Raw genomic sequence first — 23,813 nt, 5'->3', positions numbered from 1 at the left:
AAATTTAAGCATCTCCTTCCTTTCAGCAGGTCTCCAAATACCACTAAAACACATTCCAGGTGGTTTTAATGAAAAATAAAATGAACACACCACTAGCTTGACTGTCACTACGGTAAACACATTAAAAACAACCACACCGGCCGGGCGTGGTGGCTCATGCCTGTAATCCCAGGACTTTGGGAGGCTGAGGTGGGCAGATCACAAGGTCAGGAGATCGAGACCATCCTGGCTAACACAGTGAAACCACATCTGTACTAAAAATACAAAAACAAAATTAGCCAGGCGTGATGGCGGGCGCTGGTAGTCCTGGCTATTCGGGAGGCTGAGGAGGGAGAATGGCGTGAACCTGGGAGATGGAGCTTGCAGTGAGCCGAGATCGCGCCACTGCACTCCAGCGTGGGCGACAGAGATTCCGTCCTCCTGCCCTGCCCCGCCCCCCCAAAAAAAAAAATCACACCACATTCATCCTCCTCAAAGGAACCCCTTCCCCACCCACCTCCTACAGCCAGGAAGCGCCTTTCCCAATGGAAGGGAGTGGGAGTTCTAACAGTCTTTAAGATTGAAAGTTCATTTTATCAAGGGTTCATTCAAGGTGCATTCAGGTGCAACTTGGCGGCTGAGTTGGGGGAGTGCAGCAAGTAAAGCCTGACATTTCTCAGTTGCTCCTTGAGTGAACTCACTATGTGGCTGGCATGTCACACACTATGCTTACTTCAACCTTGAGTGTTGAGGTTGAGGAAGATGATATATTCATATGCATACACTTGAATAATTACACCCAGCATCCGATTACACTCTGTGGGAGCCCTGGTATGTGTCGTATCCATTTCAGGCTGTGGCATGATCTACCTTCTTTCCTCCTCTATTTCTGAACTCAGAGTAAACAGTGCAAGAAAGGCACATCCTGCCATGGCGGAAGGTCTCATCCCTTCCAAACCCCGTGTTGGCTCCCCTTCAATGCCTAATTTTTCCTATTTCTTTATTTGGTCTCCTTTCCCCTTTTCTTGTGCTTAGAACTGTAGCCAGTAAAAAAAAGTCACTCTCTTAATAGGTTAATTTGCTTTATTTAATACAGTAGAAACCAGACTGTTTGTGGCTCAAACGAGAAAAAGAGTGGGGAGGGTTCAAAGGGGAGAAATGACTTTTAAGAGAGCCAGAGCACTCGGGCTCACTAAAGAATTAGGAGAAGGGGCACTGTGTGACCTTTAAGACGTATTCCCATATTGCTAAGATTTAAAAAAATTCGACTTGTGAAAGAAGTAAAAATGGCGCCAGTGCACTCCAGCCTGGGCGACAGAGCAAGACTCCATCTCAAAAACAAACAAACAAAAAAGAAATCTTGGAGTCAGGAACAACTGTTAAAATCAGGAACAACTGCTAAATAAACTCCAACCCATATAGAGAAAGCATGCCAAACTTTCTATCATAACAACTTCCAGGATGTACTACTATGTGCATAAACTTAGGGACATCTAGAAAGATCCAGAGTTGTTAAAACCTTGGGAATTAAGTTTTGGAAGCATTATCTGTAGAGTCTGTAGAGGTAAGAATACAAATATTTGACAGTTAAAGAATTAAGGCTTATTGATGAATTTTTAGAAGTCATTGAGAATAAAACAAAAACAAGGGAAAGTAGGTTAAAATATTTCAGACATGAGAGAAGTTTTGAATAAATGAACATATTCATGTATAACATGAAGTTTAATATAAAAGGCATATCTGGGCCGGGTGTGATGGCTCACGCCTGTAATCCCAGCACTTTGGGAGGCCAAGGCAGGTGGATCACTTGAGGTCAGGAGTTTGAAACCAGCCTGGCCAACATGGTGAGACCCCATCTCTACTAAAAATACAAAAACATTACCCGGGAGGGGTGGTAGATGCCTGTAATCCCAGCCACTTGGGAGGCTGAGGCAGGAGAATTGCTTGTACCTGGGAGGCAGAGGTTGCAGTAAGTCAAGATCACGCCACTGCACCCCAGCCTGGGCGACAGAGCGAGCTTCTGTCTCTAAAATAAAATAAAATAAAATGCATATCTGGAAAGAAAAGAATTAATGTTCACAAAAGTCACTGCAGTACAAAAGTGATCTGCAGCTGAGAAGTTAACAAGTGAACTGGAGAAGGCCACTGGCTCCAGTGATCCGATGCCAGCATGCTGGTCTGTCTACTGCGCCAGGCTCTCGGACGGCTCTGGAGCTTAAGCATTCGAGTAGAGTAAGTCCATGTTCAAAGGCATAGAAGATTTGGAGAATCTGTTCATAAAACAAGACGGGTCCCAGGTTGCAAATAGCATTTATAAACAAAACATTTTCCTGTTCTTGTTGACAGAAATGGAGTTAAAAAAGAAAAGAGCTAATGCTTTAGAGGATTGAAAGATTCATACAAACTGACAGGAGTGATAAAGTGAATGTTTATCATTGTTTATCAGAAGTTAAGTATATCCAAATCATTCCTGTCAGCGAAGTTTTAGAGACGGTAAATGACAACTTTCATATTTTATAGGCTGTTTAGCTCCCAGAGATTTTGAGAGATTATAATCTATGGCACGTTCCCGCCTTTAAAAAATCTAATTTAGACTACACAGGATTACTGAGATACACTGACTTGACTTCAGAAACTTAGTTTTTAATAATTTAAATTCAGCCTTGTTCAAAGTTCCCTACTAAAATATGGCTGTAATAGAAATGGGTAGCATCCTGACACTTTTCAGACCTGTTGTCATCAATGATCTGGTCAAACACAGGCAGCAGGGACAGCCATGACCTAGGCCTAATCCTAGCCAGCTAGGGCTGCTAGGCCACTTGTGGTGTGTCACACAGAGGAGAGTAAGAGCTTTCAAAGCGGCTGCCAGGGCCTGGGAGTCAGCTGGTCCACAGGGCTGAGGGAAGAGACTCCCAGCTGCACTCCACTTCTCTGCGCGTTGGTGGGTCAGGTTCGCAGAACATGAGCAGTCAGGATCAGAACCTCTACGGTGAGACTGGAGTCCCTGTTCTCGGTGGGGGATGGAAAAGACACTTCGCCTGAATTAGAGAAACCGGTCAGAGTGAGCACCATTGGTCATTCTGGAACAGACCTAGCCAATGGGCTACTGACCTCACTGGACACGAACCAATATAACTCCAGCCAGTTCTGGCCTAACTTTCTACTGCCAGTGTCTGTGAGCCAAAAAAGGGCAGATTTTCAGGGTTCACTGGCTTGTTTCCATTTTGCAATCTTGGGCATGCCCAAATGCTTGTTTCTGCAGCTCAGACCAAGTTCATTCAAGGGCAAGGTTAATCTTTACTACAATGTGAAGAAATCTTGGAGTACAAACCAACTGTGTGCAGATAAACCTCGAGGTGCTCAATCTGGCGCAGGATGACGCACTGCAAACGTGGGTTGTTTCCTTTCGCAAGCTGAGTGTTCCTCTTCACACTCAACCTAATTCACAGTTGTTGCTTATCTATCCTTCATTCCACACCCAGACCTAGCCTGAGAGCACCAATTCATCACCCTGGGGTAATGTTTTCCAACCAGGGACGAGGGTGTTTTGTCTACCACTTCTGGTCAAAACTGCTCTCCAGGAAAGGACTTGGCTCACCAGTAAGTCGACTCATATTCACAGCATGCATCAGATCAGCCCTTCCCAAGCCTGGGATCCCAGCTTTACCTCTTTCTCCTTTCTAGTCATCAAACAGAAATACATTGCGTATTATCCACATTCCAGACACCACTGGATCGTCCTACTCTCTGTTCCGTCCAGCGTGCCTTGTGCAGACCTGATGTCATCATAACTCTTACCACAGAGTTCACCTGTCCTAAACTGGACACCTCATTTATCTGAACCTGGGGGGTGCCTCTTTCATTTTGAGATTCACATACTAAAGGAAGTCATCACCTTTGGGGGGAAGTCCCAGCCTAATAACGCTTAGAATATTACATACTCTATGAGCATCTGCCTCCCCTTTGCTTCATCCTCACCCTCACTCACTTTTTAGAAGGGCCATACATTTTTGGTTTCAAGTCCTAATAACAATGGGAGTCTAGATGTTGTTCTTCTTCCTACAGGGTCCTGCTAAATTCTGAAGAATGGCAATAACCTCCAACTTTTAGCCAGACTATGAAAGGCTCCAAACACAGAAAAACAGGGGCAAGAGAAGGGAGCTTGGAGAGTATATAAAAAGCACTATGTGGCTACATAGCAGAGAATGATCAACCCCTGAAAACATTTCCAAGATGTGATCATAATCTCAGGGACAAAGACTTTTTCTTTTTCCCCCACAAGGGAGAAATACTGTTTCCAAATATTCTTTTTTTTTTTTTTTTTTTTTTGTGAGAGACAAGGTGTCTCACTCTGTTGTTCAGGCTAGAGTGCAGTGGTACAAACAGACCATAGCTCACTGTAGCCTCAAACTGCTGGGCTCAAGGGATTCTCCTGTCTCAGCCTCCTGAGTAGCTAGGATTATAGGCATGCACCACCACACCTGGCTAAATTTTCAATTTTTTTCTTTTTGGTAGAGATGGGCTGATCTCGAACCCCTGACCTCAAGCTATCCTTCCTCCTGAACTAGGCTTCCCAAAGTGCTGGGATCACAGGTGTGAGCTACCATGTCCAGCTCTGCCATTCTCTAAAATGAAATTTGGGGATAAATTATAAACAAAAAATATTTTAAATATTTTAAGGAACATCTTTATTTTTTCTTTTACCCCCTTACTATCTACTTGAATATTTTTCAATTTCTTTCAAATTTGTAGTTAAAAAATGAAAACTACCTGTTAAAGATTTTAAATACATTTATATTCCCTGCAAAAAACAAACAAACAAACAAAAACTAAAACACTTTGCTGCACTATCATGAGTTACCTGAGGGAACAGAATACACGATCCTGCTTTTCAAGTACAACTGAGGCAGAGACATTAACTGGAAATAAACAGTCTGTTTGGGTTCCCTGCCCTTATCACTAAGAGAGCAGGCAGAATGATCTCTTCCATCTGCTGAGAAGATTGGTATTTGAGAGCCACTGAGGCATGTCTCACTGGCTGGCTGAGTAGCACTGGCTATGAGGTATGAGGCCCATCCTGTCACTGTATTTCTGGGTACACATTTTCCCCCCCCTCCCTGTCTCCGGAATACTCAGAAAAGAATCAGGGAAAGGAAAAAGTTACGTTGTACTTTTAAAGTATATGACCTTATATCTAACAGTCTTAGGTTATAGTACCTAAAAAACTGTATGTGCTATACAAAGATAAAGAAAAAAATATTTGTTAATGGTTTCTCAGGACCAAAAGGAGACAAGAGAAGTCTTATACCACAAGTGGTTACTTTAAACGTGTCTAAAAATTATCTGATTCCCTATCCATTGAGAAACAAAGTCTAAGTCTATGTCCCTTTCCCTTGAATGTGGGTGGTCTTGTGACTCTCTTGTAACCAAAAGGCTGGAGTGGAAATGAAGCCAAGGCTGGGTCTGGAAAGGTGTTACAGCTTCTGACTTTTGCTGGGACACCTGATTTTCGATTCTCACTACCCTGAAGCTGCCACGCTGTGTGGGAGCCCCAGGCCATGTGAAGAGCCCCAGACAGGTCCAGTCCAAAGTGAGCACTGATGCTAGACTTGTGAGTGAAGACACTGCCAGAAGATTCCAGTCCCCAGCCAATGAGCCCTCCTCGCTGAAACTCTAAATATGATAGAGCACAGAGATGCCACTCCCCAGTGCCCTGTCCAAATCCCTAACCCAGAATCCACAAGCATAAGAAAGTGATTGTCTGAAGCCTCTAAGTTTTGGGGTAATTTGTTATGCAATATTACATTCATCTATTTTGATGTCTATATATGTTTATAGCATGAAGTTTACCCCTCTGAATTTCTGCAAACTTTTATAAATTCCTCCTACACTGTAAACAGCTAGAAGGTGGGGGAATGTAATGTGCATGCTAGCATACAAAATAAATGTCTGGCTTGGCGTGGTGGCTCACACCTGTAATCCTGGCACTTTGGGAGGCCAAGGTGGGCGGATCACCTGAGGTCAGGAGTTTGAGACCAGCCTGGCCAATATGGTGAAACCCCATCTCTACTAAAAAAAAAATATAAAAAATAAATAAATAATAAACAAAAAAATACAAAAATACAATAATTAGCCGGGTGTGGTGATGCATGCCTGTAATCCCAGCTACTCGGGAGGCTGAGGCAGGAGAATTGCTTGCACCCGGGAGGCAGAGGCTGTAGTGAGCTGAGACTGTGCCACTGCACTCCAGCCTGGGCAACAGAGCAAGACCCTGTCTCAAAACAAAACAAAAACAAAAACAAAATAAATGTGTAACAGATGACGGGTCCTATTTTCTACATGCACTTAGTACGTGCCTTTTCTTTCAAAGCCATCCACCAAAGTAAGGACCTCTCTGAATAATTTTAAAAGTTATTTTTGTATAAGCTAAAAATAGAACCAGACTCCTAGACGATGAAGATCAACCAAAATTGCCAATCAATGGCTATGCAGTTACTTCATCTTACAGAATCACATTTTAGATCGAAATAAGACTTTTAATAATGCTATCCCAAACTTAGAGAACTCTTGGGAGATTTTTAAATCCAGACACGCAATGGTCTCTAGGGGACAGTTTAGGTATGACATAGCCTAAAACCACAGGAGTCAACAAATAAAATAACATTTCAAAGGACTTCCTCATGTAACCAGCTTTCCACCTCTCTCTCTGGGTATCTGTTTACAAACATATAAGAGTTCCAGTGGAGAAACAAATTTACAGATGGTCTACCTACTTGAAAACTGGCAGCTAAGTATATAAAAAGTATTTGATTAAGATCGTAAAATGCAACTAATATTTAGAGTATGTTTAAAAATATATTTGTTGTGTTGATTTGTAAAAGTGTGTAGTTGAAAGACTGAAAACAACAACAAAAGAACTTTTTCAAGTTAATTTTTCTTCTTTACTAACTTAGTATCCTCATAAAGCTTTCCTCAGTACTTGGGAAGATGAATCCTCTAAATGGGCTGGTTTCCCATTAAGGAACACAACTCCTGGCCCATTCTATACATGTAACTCACACACACTCCAATTAATTCAGGCTACAGTGTTTTCCTGCCAGTGTAATTCCGTAGACTGTGGGGGCTGTGGCTGCTCTGGCTAACATTTCTAATTATCCTGGCACTAACAACACTAGAAGTGGGTATTTCCAACACTACTGGCACTAATAGATGAAGCTGGCTGATATTTTCAACTGCTTTTAAATTAATAGATTGGAAACGATACTTCCTGTTCCTCTTTATAACTACTTCATTCCTGGCACAAGATTAAGAATGGCCAACACAAGGATGCTGGAATTCATGGTGAATTTTCTCCCTTTGGTCTTGTGACTTACTCCTCCTGATGTTTTCTTGATATGTGGTATCTTTCCACTGTCCTCCTTCTCTTTCAGATTTTTTTTTTTTTTGAGTCAGAGTCTCACCCTGTCGCCCAGGCTGGAGTGCAGTGGAACAATCTCGGTTCACTGCAACCTCCATCTCCCAGGTTCAAGCAATTCTCCTGCCTCAGCCTCCCAAGCAACTGGGATTACAGGTGTGCACCACCACGCCTGGCTAATTTTTGTATTTTTAGTAGAGACAGGGTTTCACCATGTTGGTCAGGCTGGTCTCTAACTCCTGACCTCAGGTGATCCACCTGCCTCGGCCTCCCAAAGTGCTGGGATTACAGGTGTCAGCTACTGCGCCTGGCCTCTTTCAGATTCTTCCACAGCCATGCCTGCTGCCTTCCTGAGCTGCTCTTACCAGGTTTGGTAACTGTCTGCTAAATAAGTTCCATGAAGCTGGTTATCAGTTGTCATGTGCTTGTGGCCCACGGCTGCTGAATCCAGACATGGGCTGAAGGATTCTGGGCTGGCCATTCTCTGTTAATAGTATAGTTCAACCTGTCAGAAACTGCAACGATACATAAAAAATAGAGTTGCACTGGAGAACTGAACTACGGCCAGGCTCTAAGATTTAGTCTGCTAGAGTGTCTATATTTAGAAGCTGTTCCAGCACTGGCTGATCCTAGGCAACATCAAAGATAAATGTTGGCTTCAGAAATAAAAGAGCACATATGTGTTCAGCATAACCATATATGAGAGGCTCCTAACAGGGAGGGAGGGACGCTCCGCATTTGGGTGGACTCAGAAGTTCCTCGTGCCAAACCCCACTCTTCCCCCAGGGACACCTCTTTCATTTTATTGCACTCTCTGGCACAAAGGATGTTTCAAAGGTAAGAAAGGTGGGTGGGATGATTTGTGGTTCCATGTTACCAAATAAACAGGGAGGCATTTTATCCCTCAGCACATTAGTTTTTCTGTAAGAGGGGAGGCTTGGCTGCCTGAAATAGCCAAGGATGATCACTAGGTCTTCTGGTTTAAACAAACGCACAAAGAAAATTTTCCTATATATTTCTCCAAATATTGAGGTTCATCTGTTGTCAAATGCTTTGAGGGGATCGATGTGTTAAGACTGTCTCAGGGAAGGTGGAGGAAGGGATCCGAGGGCCTAATTTCAGAACAGGCTGTTAGTACAATTTACAAATGAACCAAGGGATGGATGGGGTTGGTCCATTCACCTAGTGAAGGCCCAAGGCAGCTTGCGATGAGGAGCCACGATGAGGAGCCAGCTTGCGATGAGGAGCCACGACAAAGGCGAGTTGACAAATCAGGTGTCAGGAACCAAGAGAAGATTTATAATTTAGCCTCAGCAAGAAGCTCCACATCAAGTTTGCTTCCCAAACACACAATCTCATCATGTACACATGCGAGAAATGGTAAAAGAGAGAAGGCAGAGAATCTGCTACAGGTGTGTGGATGTCTGAGACTGAGGTCCCTAAAAGAGGGGGCTCCTTTTAATCATGAAGTGGCACCTAAAGATGCCTGTGAGTTATTCAATCCTTCCTGGCTTAGTTTCCTTCAATAGCAGCTAGAGTGGGGCAGCAATTCTCTCGGCTTTCTGAAACAACTGTAAGACATGGCAGTGGGCACTCATGTGAAAGATGGTCTCTGATGGACAGAGCCAAAATGAACTTAGAACCCCACTTTCCAATCCCCACAGCTGCCAAGAATGACCAAAGTGCATGTGGGCCTGGGCAGGGGAATGAAAGCTGACCTTCCTGGTTTTTGTCATGGAACCAACCAACACACCGTCCACCCTAAGGCAGTGCACCTTAGAGAGCTGGAGTCAAGCAAATTCTCAGGGAGCTCTCTTCATCCATGCTGGGGGACCTAGTAAATTACTGTGCTTGTGGCTGCTCCATTCCCTTCATTCTCAGAACAGTTGTTACCTAACCAGAAAAGGTTTGTGCAAATTCACTCAGAAGGATTATGAGAGATCATCCATATGAACTATTCAACACTTGAGCTAAGCAGGAGTCTGATTAATTAATCTCTTATTGATTATCTTCTACGGGGCCAACTCAATCCCTAAACAAGGTTCCTCCTGAATGATACAGAAGTCCAAGAAGCTGCAATCTGGGGCTGGCCACCTGCTTCAGGAGGTTTCTGTGACAGGACTGCTGGGCCTGCCTGGCCTGGCCTGGCCTGACCTGCTAATGGCTCCCCAGGGACATGGGTTCCACCTGCTGCTGGCCTTTTCTCCTCTCTCAACTTTTAATTATGCTTCCCCTGATTTCTGTGGCATTTGTTTCATTCTGAGTCCACTGTGTTTTACAGCTGTGTTGGCTCATTAGTCACCAGGGAAACCAGATGTGAACTTCCCTTTGGGCTAGCTGAGTCATGAGTAAGGAAGGTTTTTGGGAACTCCAGTAGTCACATTCCCACAAAGCTCTTTTTCTGGTTATTCTGTGTATCCAGATGTGAACTTCCTTTTGGGCTAGCTGGGTCACAAGTGAGGAAGGTTTTTGGGAACTCCAGTAGTCACATTCCCACAAAGCGCTTTTTCTGGTTATTCTGTGCCCTGCATGTCATGTCCAGAAGTTAGGCTAATAGCAAGTTAACATCCATCGATAGCACTAACATCAGTTTTTATTTAGTTCAAACAAGTGACATAAACCTCAAGGCTCTTAAGTTCCTGACAGAAGAATGTCATATTCCTTATACATGATCGTTCTAATTGTTGACTTTCCCTATCTCAGATCTTAGCATCTGCTTAGGTAAACTTATATCAACAATATGGAACAATCGTTACACTGAATCGGCTGTTGTCCAACTTATCTCATTCAGTCTTAACGTACCCGTGAGATAACTGACACTATTTTTCCAGTGGAAAGGCCGAGGCTAAGGCATTAAATTACCTGCTTGGGGTACCACGAGTAACTAGAAACTGTTATGGTTTGAATGTGTCCCCCATGTTTATGTGTTAGAAAATTAATCCCCGGCCGGGCGTGGTGGCTCGCGCCTGCAATTCCAGCACTTTGGGAGGCCGAGGCGGGCGGATCACGAGGTCAGGAGATCGAGACCATCCTGGCTAACACGGTGAAACCCCGTCTCTACTAAAAATACAAAAAATTAGCTGGGCATGGTGGCAGGTGCCTGTAGTCCCAGTTACTCGGGAGGCTGAGGCAGGAGAAAGGCGTGAACCCGGGAGGCAGAGGTTGCAGTGAGCCGAGATCGTGCCACTGCACTCCAGCCTGGGTGACAGAGCAAGACTCTGTCTCAAAAAAAAAAAAACAAAGAAGAAAAGAAAAAGAAAATTAATCCCCAATGCAACATGTTGAGAGGTGGTCACTTTTTTTTTCCTTGAAAAGGTGATTAGGTCACAAGGGCTCCATCCTCACGAATGCATTGACATTTTGACAAGAGTGAGTTTGTTATCACGGGAATGGGTTCCTGATAAAAAGACAAGTTTGGTCCCCTTCCCTCTCTCACACTTATGCTGTCTTGCCCTCCTGTCTTCTACTGTGGGAGGACACAGCAAGAAGGCCCTTGCCAGATACAAGTCCTTGACCTTGAACTTCCCAGCCTCCAGAACTGTAAGAAATAAATCTCTGTTCTTTATAAAGTAACCAGTCTCAGGTATTCTGTTACAGCAGCACAAAATAGACAAAGACAGAGACAAAGCTGAGACGACTAATTCAGGTTTCTTTAGATAAACATCATATCATTGATATATATCATCAATATGAATCCATGCCACATATTCATAGCAAGATCTTAGGAGACTTGTATTTGTTCTGACAGTTGCAGCAGCACCAGTTAGCATTCTCTATGGCTCAAATTAAAACAATATCTTAAGGCAGAACTTAAAACAGCCAACTTTGCATAAATACTTTCTTTATGGAACTAATTTTTTCTAAAATAAAAAGTTCTTATTTGCCCATTAAAATTCACTCCTTTACTCAAGTTTACAAGAATAAGGCCAGATCACGATCTGTTTAGGAACGTTAAAACAGACTGGGCAGACATTTATGAACGACTCAACCCAGAGGTTCCTAGTTTTTTTTTTCCTAAAAGCCCTTTCCTAACCTAGAGCCCTCTATATCCTCAATCCTTCTCCCATAGCTTCTTCTAGAGAAAAACTCCCACCTCCGCTAGATAGTAATATGTCATCAAGAAAAGAAGCAGGGCTGGGCATGGTGGCTCACACCTGTAATCCCAGCACTTTGGGAAACCGAGCTGGGTGGACCACCTGAGGTCAGGAGTTGGAGACCAGCCTGGCCAACATGGTGAAACTCCGTTTCTACTAAAAATATAAAAATTAGCTGGACGTGGTGGGGGGCGCCTGTAATCTCAGCTGCTCAGGTGGCTGAGGCAGGGGAATCGCTTGAACCTGAGAGACAGAGGTTGCAGTGAGCTGAGATTGTGCCGTTGCATTCCAACCTGGGCAACAAGATACTCCATCTCAAAAAAAAAAAAAAAAAAGAAGAAAGAAGAAGAAAAAGAGAAGCAATGCAGGGCTTGCTTGGAAGGGTGCCCAAAAAAGACAGGCAGTCAAAGGGATTAGTGTGGGTGCAGCCAATGGGTATAGTATCTCAAGTATGATGTCCGCCTTCCCCCTCTCACTGATTCTCCATTGTGGAAAGAACCTATTATACCTTGAAAAATCTAGCATCTAGCCGTTGTTTTGCTGTTAAACAAGCTCCTTTTTAGGAGCTTCTGATCTGCTTTCTGCTACCCATCAGAATGACAAGTGCTTGTAGATTAAAGTGTAAACACAGGGGCGGGGACACTGTGAAATAAAAATGTGATGTGACTCATCTAACGTTCAAGTGAAAAAAACTTGAAAATGACCTTCTGCCTTTCTGCTCATAATGGGGTGTCTCCTGAAGGAGGAAAGCGGCTAAAAATCTACAAAAATGCAGGGTCAGTTATTAAACCCCATGGCTCTAAACACTAAAGCTCACGAGTCACCACAAGGGAACTTGGCAAGGAATGGCCACACCTTCTCAAGTAATAAAAACTGACCTGTTTCAGGTGAAAATCGAACCTGAAGGCCACAGCTGAAAAGCCAATGACACCTGTAAATTCCTTTTTTTTCTTTTCAGAGACGAGTCTCGCTCTGTCGCCCAGGCTGGAGTGCACTGGTGCGATCTCGGCTCACTGCAACCTCTGCTTCCTGGGTTCTAGCAATTCTCCTGCCTCAGCCTCCCGAGTAGCTGGGACTATAGGCATCCACTGTCAGACCTGGCTAATTTTTTGTATTTTAGTAGAGACGAGGTTTCGCCGTGTTGCCCAGGCTGGTCTCGAACTCCTGAGCTCAGGCAATCCACCCGCCTCGCCCTCCTGAAGTGTTAGGATTACAGGCGTGAGCCACCGCACCTGGCTGTAAATTCCATTTTTAGCTGCTAATTACCATTTCATAGTCATAGTAACTTCTTGTATTGATTTAAAAATTAAGATGTTGTCTAGTTAGTTATTAATGGAGAAATAACAGGCAGTTAACCCTAGTATAGAACTATTAATGAGTAATTTCCAAGTGAATTCTATGCTACAGTGATATAAAATTAATGACAGTGAATTTAAGAGAGGAGAGATGGTGTATCAGATTTCCCCTGTACTGTAATGCGTTTCTGTTTTCTGCCCCACATTAGGGTTCCACCTGCCCTTGTACTTCAGAGCCCAACATATAGTTAGCTGCTGATTAAGGTGGATCTTCCCAAGAAGGTCAACTCAGGACAGCATTCCTAATCTCAGCAGAAATAAAGGCTGCTGCTCTTTTTCCATGAAAGACTTTTTTAAAGAGGCATGAAAGCTGGGCTTGATGCCCTGTCTTCTTGTTTAACCAACACTTTCAAAATTTTACTCTACTCATTTTATTGCAAAGGTAATTACAAACAACAAAAGACTAAAGTATTCTGGAACTCTAATCCATGCTGTTATACCGTAATAAAAATATGGGGCTGCAGGGGATACCTGGACATTAGTGGTTGCATATATGGAGATGAGGCAACCTCACCTCAAAGGCATGATTCTCAGACCAGGTGCCAGAGCAGAGATAGGGAAGAGTGCTATGACTGAACACAACCTTCTTCAAGACTCTGAGCAGCACTGTCTCACTCTCAGGCAGTGATTTCTGTCTCTGTGCACCTCAAAAACTTTCTGCAATCTAAGTTTGTTTCTTCAGCCCCCTGGATGGCAGACAGGTTTATGGGTGTGTGGCTGGAGCAGATATCCTTGAAGAGGAGAGGAGGGGAGAGCTGTGGCTCTTAGAGAGGGGAGGGATGGGGAAAGGGTGATTCCAGCAAAACATCCACTTCCCATTCTCCTGCCTCACTGCCTTCTATTAAGGCAGAGTCTGGAAACAGTCCTGGTACCAGAGAGATGCACCTGGCTGTAGAAACTACCAGCAGAAGGATTCAGAGGGATGGCCAGAGCCTTATGTGTTCACACTTCCTGCAGACCAGATGCTCTTCTCCTGTTTCCTTCTTGAAGCTATATAGCATAGGAATGTGGGACCCAAAGACCAACCCAAGTGAGCTACTCTCAAGAGTGCTACTGATCCTCAACTTAGCTCTAAATTTAGAAACACAGACTGCCAGACTGTTCTGTCAGAAACTTCACTTCTGAAATGACAGGACAGGCAGGAATGAACTTGTTACTACTGCTTGAATTCTCATTGCCAGGAAACCCGATAGCACCATTTTTTCATCTTTATAAGGGGATGGGAAATGAGAGGGGTATAATACAAAGCAAAGAAGCTACTGGACAGAACAATTTGAGAAGCATATGGCAACATGTGTTTTATTTGTGTCTGTTTAAAAGCACAACAAGAGGATAGGCGTACGTTTGCTTTTTCAGCTATCATAGCTATCATAGTTATCTTTACTACGTCACAGATCCCTCATAGGACAATGTGCAGTGTGGACTACCGAGGAGCACGCTCCATAAATGCTGAAATAATTAATGAACAGGCCAAACAACAGTGAAAATGATTCCAAATATTCTCTTGTCAGAAGAGACAATCCTAAATAATCTGTTTTGTGAGAGCATAAATAATGTAAATGCACACAAGCTGGTGAACTAATCTATTCACCATTTCACGGATGGAAAAAACTAAGGACCAGAGAGGTCAAGCTGCCCAGCATAAAACTCAGAAAAGAACCCGTATTTCCTAATCTTGGTGTTCTTTCAATTATCCTCTCCTGCCAGGAAGCTCGTTGCACCCAAAGGCAAGGGAGCTCCTTAGAACTGAGGGGGCAGGAGATGTCTAGAAAGTGGACATTAAGCCACAGAATGTAAAAGGATTCCCGTGTTGGCAAAAGATCCATGGTGGATGAGAGTCGATTAACCTGGAATCTTCAGCAAAGCTCAACAGAGCTGATACCAGCAGGAATTTGAAGGTGGGAGAGAAAAAGGGGAAAGAAGAGGGCAGAGAATTAAGAAAAGTGAGAGGAAAAGTTAGAAGAAGATCAAGTAGGAGAAAGGTAGAGGGCAAAACTCAGCCATTTAACATGTTTTGACCGCTAGCCTGTAATGGACCATGCTGAACATAAAAAGCCATCAGACATGGCCTGTCCCATTTCAGCAGAGGCTGTGGCATCCTTCCTCTCAGCATCATCAGCTACGACACTCTCATTTCAAATTCTAAGGGAAGGGATGAGCAACTGAGCCACCATTACCATTTCCTGCAGCACCCAAGTTTTCTTTGGAGGTTTCCCACTGAGGTATGTATTCAACTTTTTTGGCCTTCCTTAGCTTAGGAACTCATGGTCCTAGGCAGAGAAGCAGTAAAAAAACACAGGATTCATATGCATGCACGAGTGTGTGCATGCACGCACATACACACACAGTGCCTTAAGAAGATATCTGAAAAAAAAAAATGCCTTTTCTGTACTGGTGAACCTCGAGACATGAGAAAAAACAAGGTGAGTGCAACAAATAAACACATAAAAAGAGACTTTCATTAAATGGTCACCTGTCCTTAAAGAGGGAGAGATGGGAAGATGTTACTATATGCTCACAGGTCATCCGAGTTCCTTTCCAACATTCCCGACTGACTATAAAAACCTCTAAGGGCTGGAGAGGTGGTTTCACTTTCTAATTAAACCACCTTAAAATGAAATCCACCTAATCTGTAGAATGTACGAGTTAAGGCTGAGATTTCACCAACCTGCCATGTATAAGCTATTTGAAACGATCCTAAGAACAACAGACGGTTGTTTTTGGTAACTTGGAACTCTAGCTGTTCAGATGCAACCCAGATGGGAAAATATGCTTCTGCAGAAAGTGATGACGGACCTCTCTTTCACATCAAAATTTCATCATGGGAATTCCATCCAGTTTTCATTTTACATTTGGTTAAAATATTTTTCCACACTTGCCAAGTCACTTTTTGCCTAAGTCTAAGTTCTAAATCTTTCAATCTCTCCAAATTTAAGTCACAAAGGCTAGCTAACTTGCATTTCTCCCCAAATTCCACATTTCTTATTCTTAAAATCCTTGGCCAATTTCTCAACCAGAGAAAGCAAAAAGTGGGGGTAAATGAATAAATACAATTAAGATCTACAGGAACAAAAAGTACAGTTGCTTTTTTTTTTTTTTTTTTTTTTTTTTTTCAGATGGAGTCTTGCTCTGTCGCCCAGGCTGGAGTGCAGTGGCACAATCTCAGCTTACTGCAAGCTCCGCCTCCTGGGTTCACACCATTCTTCTGCCTCAGCCTCCAGAGTAGCTGGGACTACAGGTACCCGCCACCACGCCTGGCTAATTTTTTTTTCTTTTTTTTTTTTGTATTTTTAGTAGAGACGGGGTTTCACCGTGTTAGCCAGGATGGTCTTGATCTCCTGACCTCGTGATCCACCCGCGTCGGCCTCCCAAAGTGCTGAGATTACAGGCGTGAGTCATCGCACCCGGCTTAAAGTTGCTTTTTAGAAATGAAAGGCTTCTAGGTCAAGTGTTTTCTGCCTGAGATTCTGTGTGTAGAGTTAGCTAGGCCAGAAATGCACTAGGTCCACCAGTCGGCACACAGTGGCTTTGAGAATAAGGACACTCCACCATAGATACCTTCCAAGGGCCTCTGGTGACATGAACAGCAAGGAGGGCACCTGATACAGGACGTTCTAACCCACAGGGCACTCGCACATGGGTGGAATGTGACTTCTATGCACTGCTCTGCTCTCCGAGGCCACTCAACAGTGCAACACCAAAGTACATACATGGCATTCAAAAAGGAAAAGCAAATTATGCTTTCCAAGCGGCAGTGTTTTACCTTATCAAAATCATCTAAGCAGTCAAGATGACAAAGCAGTCAATTTTTAATACAAATTATTGGCTGGCTAGACACTGGAGATCCAAAATAGGTAAGACCGCACTTTTTTCTTTCAGCAGTAGTGCTTGCAAATAAGCCAGGTACATATATTTCAATACACAACTCATAATACTACTTCAATCTAACTTCATTTTCCATAGTCAATAACTATTGATTTAAATTTCTCTACTAGCATTCCTTTTTTCTGTGTTTAGCATGTCTTATAAAAGAATAAGATGGCATTTGTTCAGTAATTTTGTTTTTGAAATGATGTTTTAGATGGGTGAATATGAAAATAAGCTTACCTCATCCCACTCTAAAAGGTAGTTGGTGATTTTTGAACCATTGTCAATTGGTGCCTAAAAAAAATAGTAACATGAGATTAGAGAAAGTTGTTCACAGACAAAACTTATGAGTTACCCACCTGGCCCACATACAGTGTCTGTGATAGTCCTGTGCTTCCCCGCTCAGGGGGATAAAGCTGAAGGTTCCTGTATTCCTTGGTCAATCATCATCATACACTAACTTTGACATACCTCAACTGCAGAGAGAGTCCCCACTATGAATAAATCATACTCCCCAAATAGCCAAACCTGCCTACCACCACCACCACCTCTCCCTTTTTACACGCTCATGGTACGCTACTCCCTCTGGGGATAGGACTTTGAAGAGGGACTTTGAATTCAAGCATAGAGTGAGAACAAGGCAGCTGAGAAACACAGGCACTGCTGGAGGTCTGGTGGAGCACAGTCAAGCCTTTCTTTTTGTAACATCCCACATACAGCTTTTTAATTTTTTAAAAGTACTTAAGATTAGAAAGCCATCAGCGACATTAAGGTTCCTCTTTTTAAAAAATGGGGAAAAAATGTGATCCTCTGGACAGATCACTAGAGGCTATTCACCCTTCATACGTTAGCAGAGGGAAGTTTCATCATTTGCTTTCCTCTTAAAAAGCATGCTGAGATCTGCTTCACTGAGAAAGCGGGTTTTTAACAATGGGAAGGGAAGTAAAGAACTCTGGAGAAAAGAATGTTTTTCAGGATTCCAAGAGCTACAAGTGATGTCGCAGTGGGGTCTCTTGGAGCACTAGGGTAGACAGATCTAGAGAGACAGTGGAACTACAAGTTGGGGGAAGCAACCAGGAAGAGGAGTCAGATCGTGTCTCCCACTTCAAAAACATGCTAGGGCCGACTCTTCCCTAGGAAAGAGCAAGAGCCCAACAAACAGCACAGTGCCTTACCCCTGGCAAAAGGCAGCTCAGCTTCCCCTGAGATGTATCTGAATCCTGCCTCAGCTGTTTGTCACATGTAGTCTGGTGCTAGCTGTTTAATATCAATATCAACAACTAATTTCATGTTCCAAGAATAGACAGATATCATAAATAATTGGGAGAATATGTAAATCACCTACTAAACTACCCAGTTTTATAGAAGGCACTCAGTAAACAGTTGTTATTGCTCTATTATGGTTAGTAATAAAACCTCAGGGGCCCAGTAAATGGTAGTTAAATTAATAATGAAATTCTTCTCCCTCTCCTTCCCTTCCTTCTCTCTTTTGAGTCACACAATCTCTGAGTCCCAGAACTCAGATCTTAGGTGAGAGTGCTCTAAGTCCTAAACTGTTATTTTAGGCTCTTGCAGGCTCAATTTGGAGGAGAGGATAGTGATGCATTTAAAGTTATAAATAACTGACAAAATCAAAGTTTTAGATGAGAACCCATCTCTAAGATGAGAACTCTAAAAAAAACTGTTCTTTGGTAGTTTCTTTGATGATATCCTACCCCATTACTAGTCCCTTAATTCCTTGAGGGTGGGTACGCTGACTTAGGTTTTTCTTTTGCCTTTATCTCCTGTGTAAGTAATAACTGTTGTTGACGAACAAAAAGATGTCAGATCTTTAGTGCTTTCAGCGTCTTTGTGGATTCAAGGACAGACTGGCAGCCAGAGAATGTTCCCCTCTCCTTGTGCCCCCACCTGGAGCACTTTGATCAGGGAATCTGTTCTAAGGACATTTAAATGAAAACTGAACTAAATCCAGAACTTTCAAGTTTGTACATGACTGAATGGAACAAGAGTATGTTTCTGATTCACAATTGAGGAAAGGGAGAAAGAAAATGTGAAACGTTTTCCTCCTAATAAGAAAATTCTTTCTTGAAGTTGCTGGTCTGCCTGAGACCTGAAATTCATCCAGGTTTTAAGCAGACTATGCATCAGTGATTCCCAACTTTAAGTTTATAAGACCCCGGGATCCCTCAGGTAAGCTAAAGACGAGTTCTTATATTTTCCAAACAAAATGGATTTTAATTCTTTCCTTACAAAAATATATTTACATATATATGTGTAAATATAGAGCACATTTTTTAAATGGATGTGTATACTCCAAGGAATTAAACAATGATGCCAGTTGGGTGTTAAAACTCTGAAAAGGTGGGGAATCACTGACCTGGATTATCCCTGGAAGCCAGGAAGGAAAATAAAATAGTTCAGATTCTAAGCCAGTTTAAACTTTGCTTTTGTCCAAGTAACACACTCAATGCTGGCCACTGGCTATGAGAATGCAGCTGCCCACCTGAGAGGGATCGACTGAGGCCCATGCTTTGCTGCTAACCACTACTCTCAATTGCTTTCATCAGCTCCCTAGATCAACCTGACTCTGGGCCAGAAATGAAAAGATAAAATATTTCTTCACTAATAATGGATCTTCGTAGCCATTTTCTTTCTTTCACACATTAGCATTCTCCCCCTAAACCCTAAATCTTTATCTCTACCTCCATCTATTTTACATTTTAAATTATATTTTAAAATGTTGATGTAGAGAAAATGTTGATGTAGAGAAATAACTACAATAGAGATTGATAACAATCCACTGTTTTCTCACAAACACAACTATGATTAACAAGCTAGTGATGCCTCTTGAGGAAGGGGCAATATGATCTCTCTTTGGTAACAGCTATTTTTAGCCAGTGAATTGTATTTCATGAAAATATATAATTCAGTCTTTTTTTCTTAAATAATTAGTAATCCTGACTGATGTATGGCCTAAGTAGTGAAACTTCATGAAGTACTAACATACTTTAGATCACTAAATGTTCTAGGTTGTTTTATATATTAAACATTTCAGTATCACCACTGAAAGAAGCCAAAAGGGCCATAAAACTACTTTATCTCTGAATCTTTCTTGATAAAAGCTTTTTGCTAAAGTCCTCAAATGTTTGTTGAAATGAACTAGACTATTAGAAAGTGATAAGATGTAGGTATTTTAAGTACCTAAATCACTTATACGTATTGCTTATGACCTGAAGACATTTAGAAAATACTGTTGCAAAAAAAAGCTAAAGCTAGATTTTGCAGTTCCCTCCTCCCACGCCTTTGCCCAACTCTTACAGAAATAACTTTTGATATAACAATTGGTTGCACATACTTACTATGCACAAAACCAAACATATCACAAAACTGGAGTCATGCTAAAAAATATTTCAAATGGCTATAGACTGACCTTATATTAACACGAGACTCTTTCTCTGTTGCCCAGGCTGGAGCGCAGTGGCGTGATCATGGCTCACTGCAGCCTTGAAACTCCTGGGTTCAAATGATCCCCCCTCCTCAGCCTCCCAGGTAGCTGGGACTAGAAACACGTGCCACCACACCTGGCTAATTTTTAAATTGAGACGATTCTTGATGCTGTGCGCTACCCACCTTCCACTGCAGGGTTAGTGAACTTTTGCTCCTATGTGCCAGCTTAGGGGGGAAAGGACACTCAGGTGCACAGCTGTGGGTGGTGAAGCTAACAGGCTCGGAGCAGGATCCCTTTACAGAATTGTACATGGCATACACCCTGAAAACAAAACAGACACAGTCAGTGGCAGTGACTCATCATAGAAGACCAGGATTCTTATCTTTGTTTCACCCTAAGGCTTTCTGTAGATGAACAGAATTTCTTACGGAGTGAGTATCATGCTCTTGCTCTTATCTGTTGGTCTTGTCCTGACCTATGGTTAGCGTTAACAGGGGACAGTCATCCCAACAGGTATTTGTCTCAGTGTGTGCCACCCAGCTCCATTTCAAGATAGGCAGGATCTACTGACTAGAAGAGATTATTCTAAGTAAGAAAATAAACCTTAACCCCCAGAATGATCTCCAAATATACGTTCTGAAAACCCATGAGCTACTCTCTGATTGACTTTATCTGGAAAAAGGCTAAGAGTTAAGAGCTGGATAAAAAGTCAAAAGAAACAGTAATAAGAGTCCACAGACTGGAGAGAAAGCATAAAAGTACAAACAGGGTAGATAACATCTTTGAACTACATTTAATACTGTACACATTTATGTAAAACTAGGGATGTTTCACACAGAAGCTAACAAGTGTGACTTTCTCTAATTCAACAAAAACAATGTTCAGGTACAGTTTAATCCATGTGAATATTTAACTCTTATACATGAAGCCAAGATTAAAGATGTTCGGTCTGTACACTAAAATGTTTGGCTCAACACTGCAACATATGTGCCTGATTTCTCCAGAGAAGCCATGAAGAAAAAGCATAGAACATGCTGTTAATGCCACACTCTTCAAATAGCATAAAATAGGGCTATGCTGATTTTTATCATCTTCCTACTATTCCATTTTTTTATATTGGGAATTTATTTTTTCAAAATTCAAAATGTACTCTTAAAAAACAACAACAAAAACAAAGAAGCCTTTGCTGCCTAAAACAGATGCAAGGATTAAACTATTCATAGAGTTGGCAAATAGATATTGAGCCCTTAAATTCTTATAGCCACCCTCTCTGAGGTAGGGAAATCTTATTACCCATTGCAGACAGAAGGAAACACAGAGATGAAGTAAATTTCCCAAGGACACACAGCTAGAAATTTGGATCAATGGTACTCATCCCTGGAAGTCTAACCAGTATACGGTATTGCCTATTCCCCTTGTTCATCCTGCAATCATGTTTCTCTAAACACCACAATCCACTTCCCTTAGCTCTACCCAATGAACACAAATAACAGGTAAAGATAACAACATTACGGAAGATAGGTCCCAATTGCGTGTGTGATTTTCAAAGTCATTTCTCCACAAAGCCCATCATGAAAAATTCATAGAGGCCATACGTCAAAGGCACTAATAGATATGTCTACTTTGTACCTCAAAAGATAAAAATACACACATATTACATATTTGATTTATTTGCTTTATGGGAGGACAGCATGAAATTTGATCCAAACAAATAATGCTTATCATTAGGATGCTCTCCATCCAACTTCCGATGAAGGAAATGGTCCTTTTTGCATGCACTGTAAGTAGGCACGTGATAATATAAAACTAAATGGTAGATCTGGTAAGATCATTTCCCTGTCAGGATGGGCTCACTGGGAGTAAGTTACTTTAAATGAATCACAACATGTTCCAGACATGGGCAGGGCTCAAGCCTGAACTTTGATACACAGAATTCTCCAACAGGTGACTCATGGGTTGCATCTGACCCAAGACACATGTGTATGTGTGTGCGTGTGGTGGCAGTGTGCAAAAACATAATGTTCTGAAGTATTAGAGCCACCTATGAATTAAAGGATACAGGCAATGACCATCACAAAAAGAGACAACCAGACACCATGCATTCCTAATAAAGGACTATGTCACTACCTATAAAACTGTCTTGGCAGAAAAACTGAACCTGTATCTGATTAAACCTCTTCATCCTCATCACTTTATGGGAAATATAGAGGACAGGAGAACAATATTAAGCAACACAACACAGATGCAGTCAGCCAAATTCATACTTGTGGAAGACTCTACGGGACAAATAAATTAATCTAACAAGCTGCAAGAAAGAGAAAAAGATAAAGGGAAAAATGAATGGATTAAAATAAGTTTAAGACATATCAACCAAACCACATATTCACACATTTGAATTCCAATTACAAAAAACTAAAGAAACAAAATCTTCATTCTTAGAACTGAGGAAATGGGAACAGTCCCCGGATTGTGAAGACATTTCAGGTGTGTGTGATGATGGTAATACAGCTTATAGGTGAAATAATATGATGTCTGAACCTTACTTCAAAATCATCAGGGCAGGGGAGAGGTAAGTGAGGACAATGAGCTAATAGAAGTTGAGTGATGAGAGTTCATTAAACTACTACTATCTAAACTAGTATCTACTTCTGACTGTATCTAACATTTTCTGAAATAAAAAAGTAAAAATTAAGCCTTCACTGAAAAATATCTGGAGCTCTCCCATTTTAAAAACCAAACTTCTGGCTTCTCTTAAAAACTCAAGGTTTTAGCAACACTTGTTTTTTGTTGTTGTTGTTGTTGTTGTTGTTGAGATGAAGTCTCGCTCTGTCGCCCAGGCTGGGGTGCAATGGCATGATCTCGGCTCACTGCAACCTCTGCCTCCCAGGTTCAAGTGAGTCTCCTGCCTCAGCTCCCCGAGTGGCTGGGATTACAGGCACTTGCCATCATGCCTAATTTTTGTATTTTTGTAGAGATGGGGGTTTCGCCACATTGGCCAGGCTGGTCTTGAACACCTGACCTCAGGTGATCCACCCACCTCGGCCTCCCAAAGTGCTGGGATTACAGGCGTAAGCCACTGCACCTGGCCTCACTCGGCCCTCTTTCCTGCCCTGTAGTAACGAGCTAAATCTGTGGGCAGCTCCACGCTTCACATGGAGCAGGTGCTGAAGAGTTCGCTAGAGTCCCCATCATTCCTACTGTCTCCTCAGCACTGAGACTGCTTTTCAGCTGACCGTTACCCAACCCAGTTTAGCTGTTTAGGTTCTCTGCCTCCACCCAGTAAGTATGTCAGTTTGCAATGACTGGGCATTTGCCTACAAATGCAGAATTATACCCAGGCAGATCAGGTTCTACATGTTCACAAAAACAGCCGCCACCAAAAAACCATCTGGATAATAGAGCAGAGGGAGGGAGGCAGGGAAACAGCCTGCAAAGTACTAGCAGGATGCAGTCAGTTGTCTGGGGAGAGGTAAATTTGGTCTTAGTAAATTCTTTGTTCATTTTTAGTGGGATTCTTGGAGTCAGCAATCCATACCTCCTAGGCTGGAGAGTCATAAGTGATGGAGACTCCTGGTGGCCAGGCTGGGAGGATGGCAGTGGGCATAAAAGTAAAAGAACCTGATGCAGGTTAGAAATTTGAGGTTGTTGAAAACAGA

At 42.4% G+C, this 23,813-nt stretch overlaps 1 protein-coding gene across 11 annotated transcripts in view; it reads right to left on the bottom strand.

The window, feature by feature from the left end:
- FNDC3B (fibronectin type III domain containing 3B) overlaps window positions 1–23,813 on the bottom strand; it is a 361,515-nt gene that overhangs the window by 72,765 nt on the left and 264,937 nt on the right. For all 11 annotated transcript variants that reach the window (XM_054482960.2, XM_054482961.2, XM_054482962.2 and 8 more), the window contains 2 exons: window positions 20,340–20,478; window positions 16,950–17,003 (listed from right to left, as the gene is read on the bottom strand). In XM_054482960.2, the coding sequence (XP_054338935.1) occupies window positions 16,950–17,003; window positions 20,340–20,478 (193 nt within the window). The remainder of the gene's footprint in view (window positions 1–16,949; window positions 17,004–20,339; window positions 20,479–23,813) is intronic.

This window comes from Pongo pygmaeus, chromosome 2, assembly GCF_028885625.2.
Source record: "Pongo pygmaeus isolate AG05252 chromosome 2, NHGRI_mPonPyg2-v2.0_pri, whole genome shotgun sequence".
Classification (NCBI taxonomy): domain Eukaryota; kingdom Metazoa; phylum Chordata; class Mammalia; order Primates; family Hominidae; genus Pongo; species Pongo pygmaeus.
The sequence above is the reverse complement of the archived record's forward strand: the minus strand, read 5'-3'. Positions and strand labels throughout refer to the sequence as shown.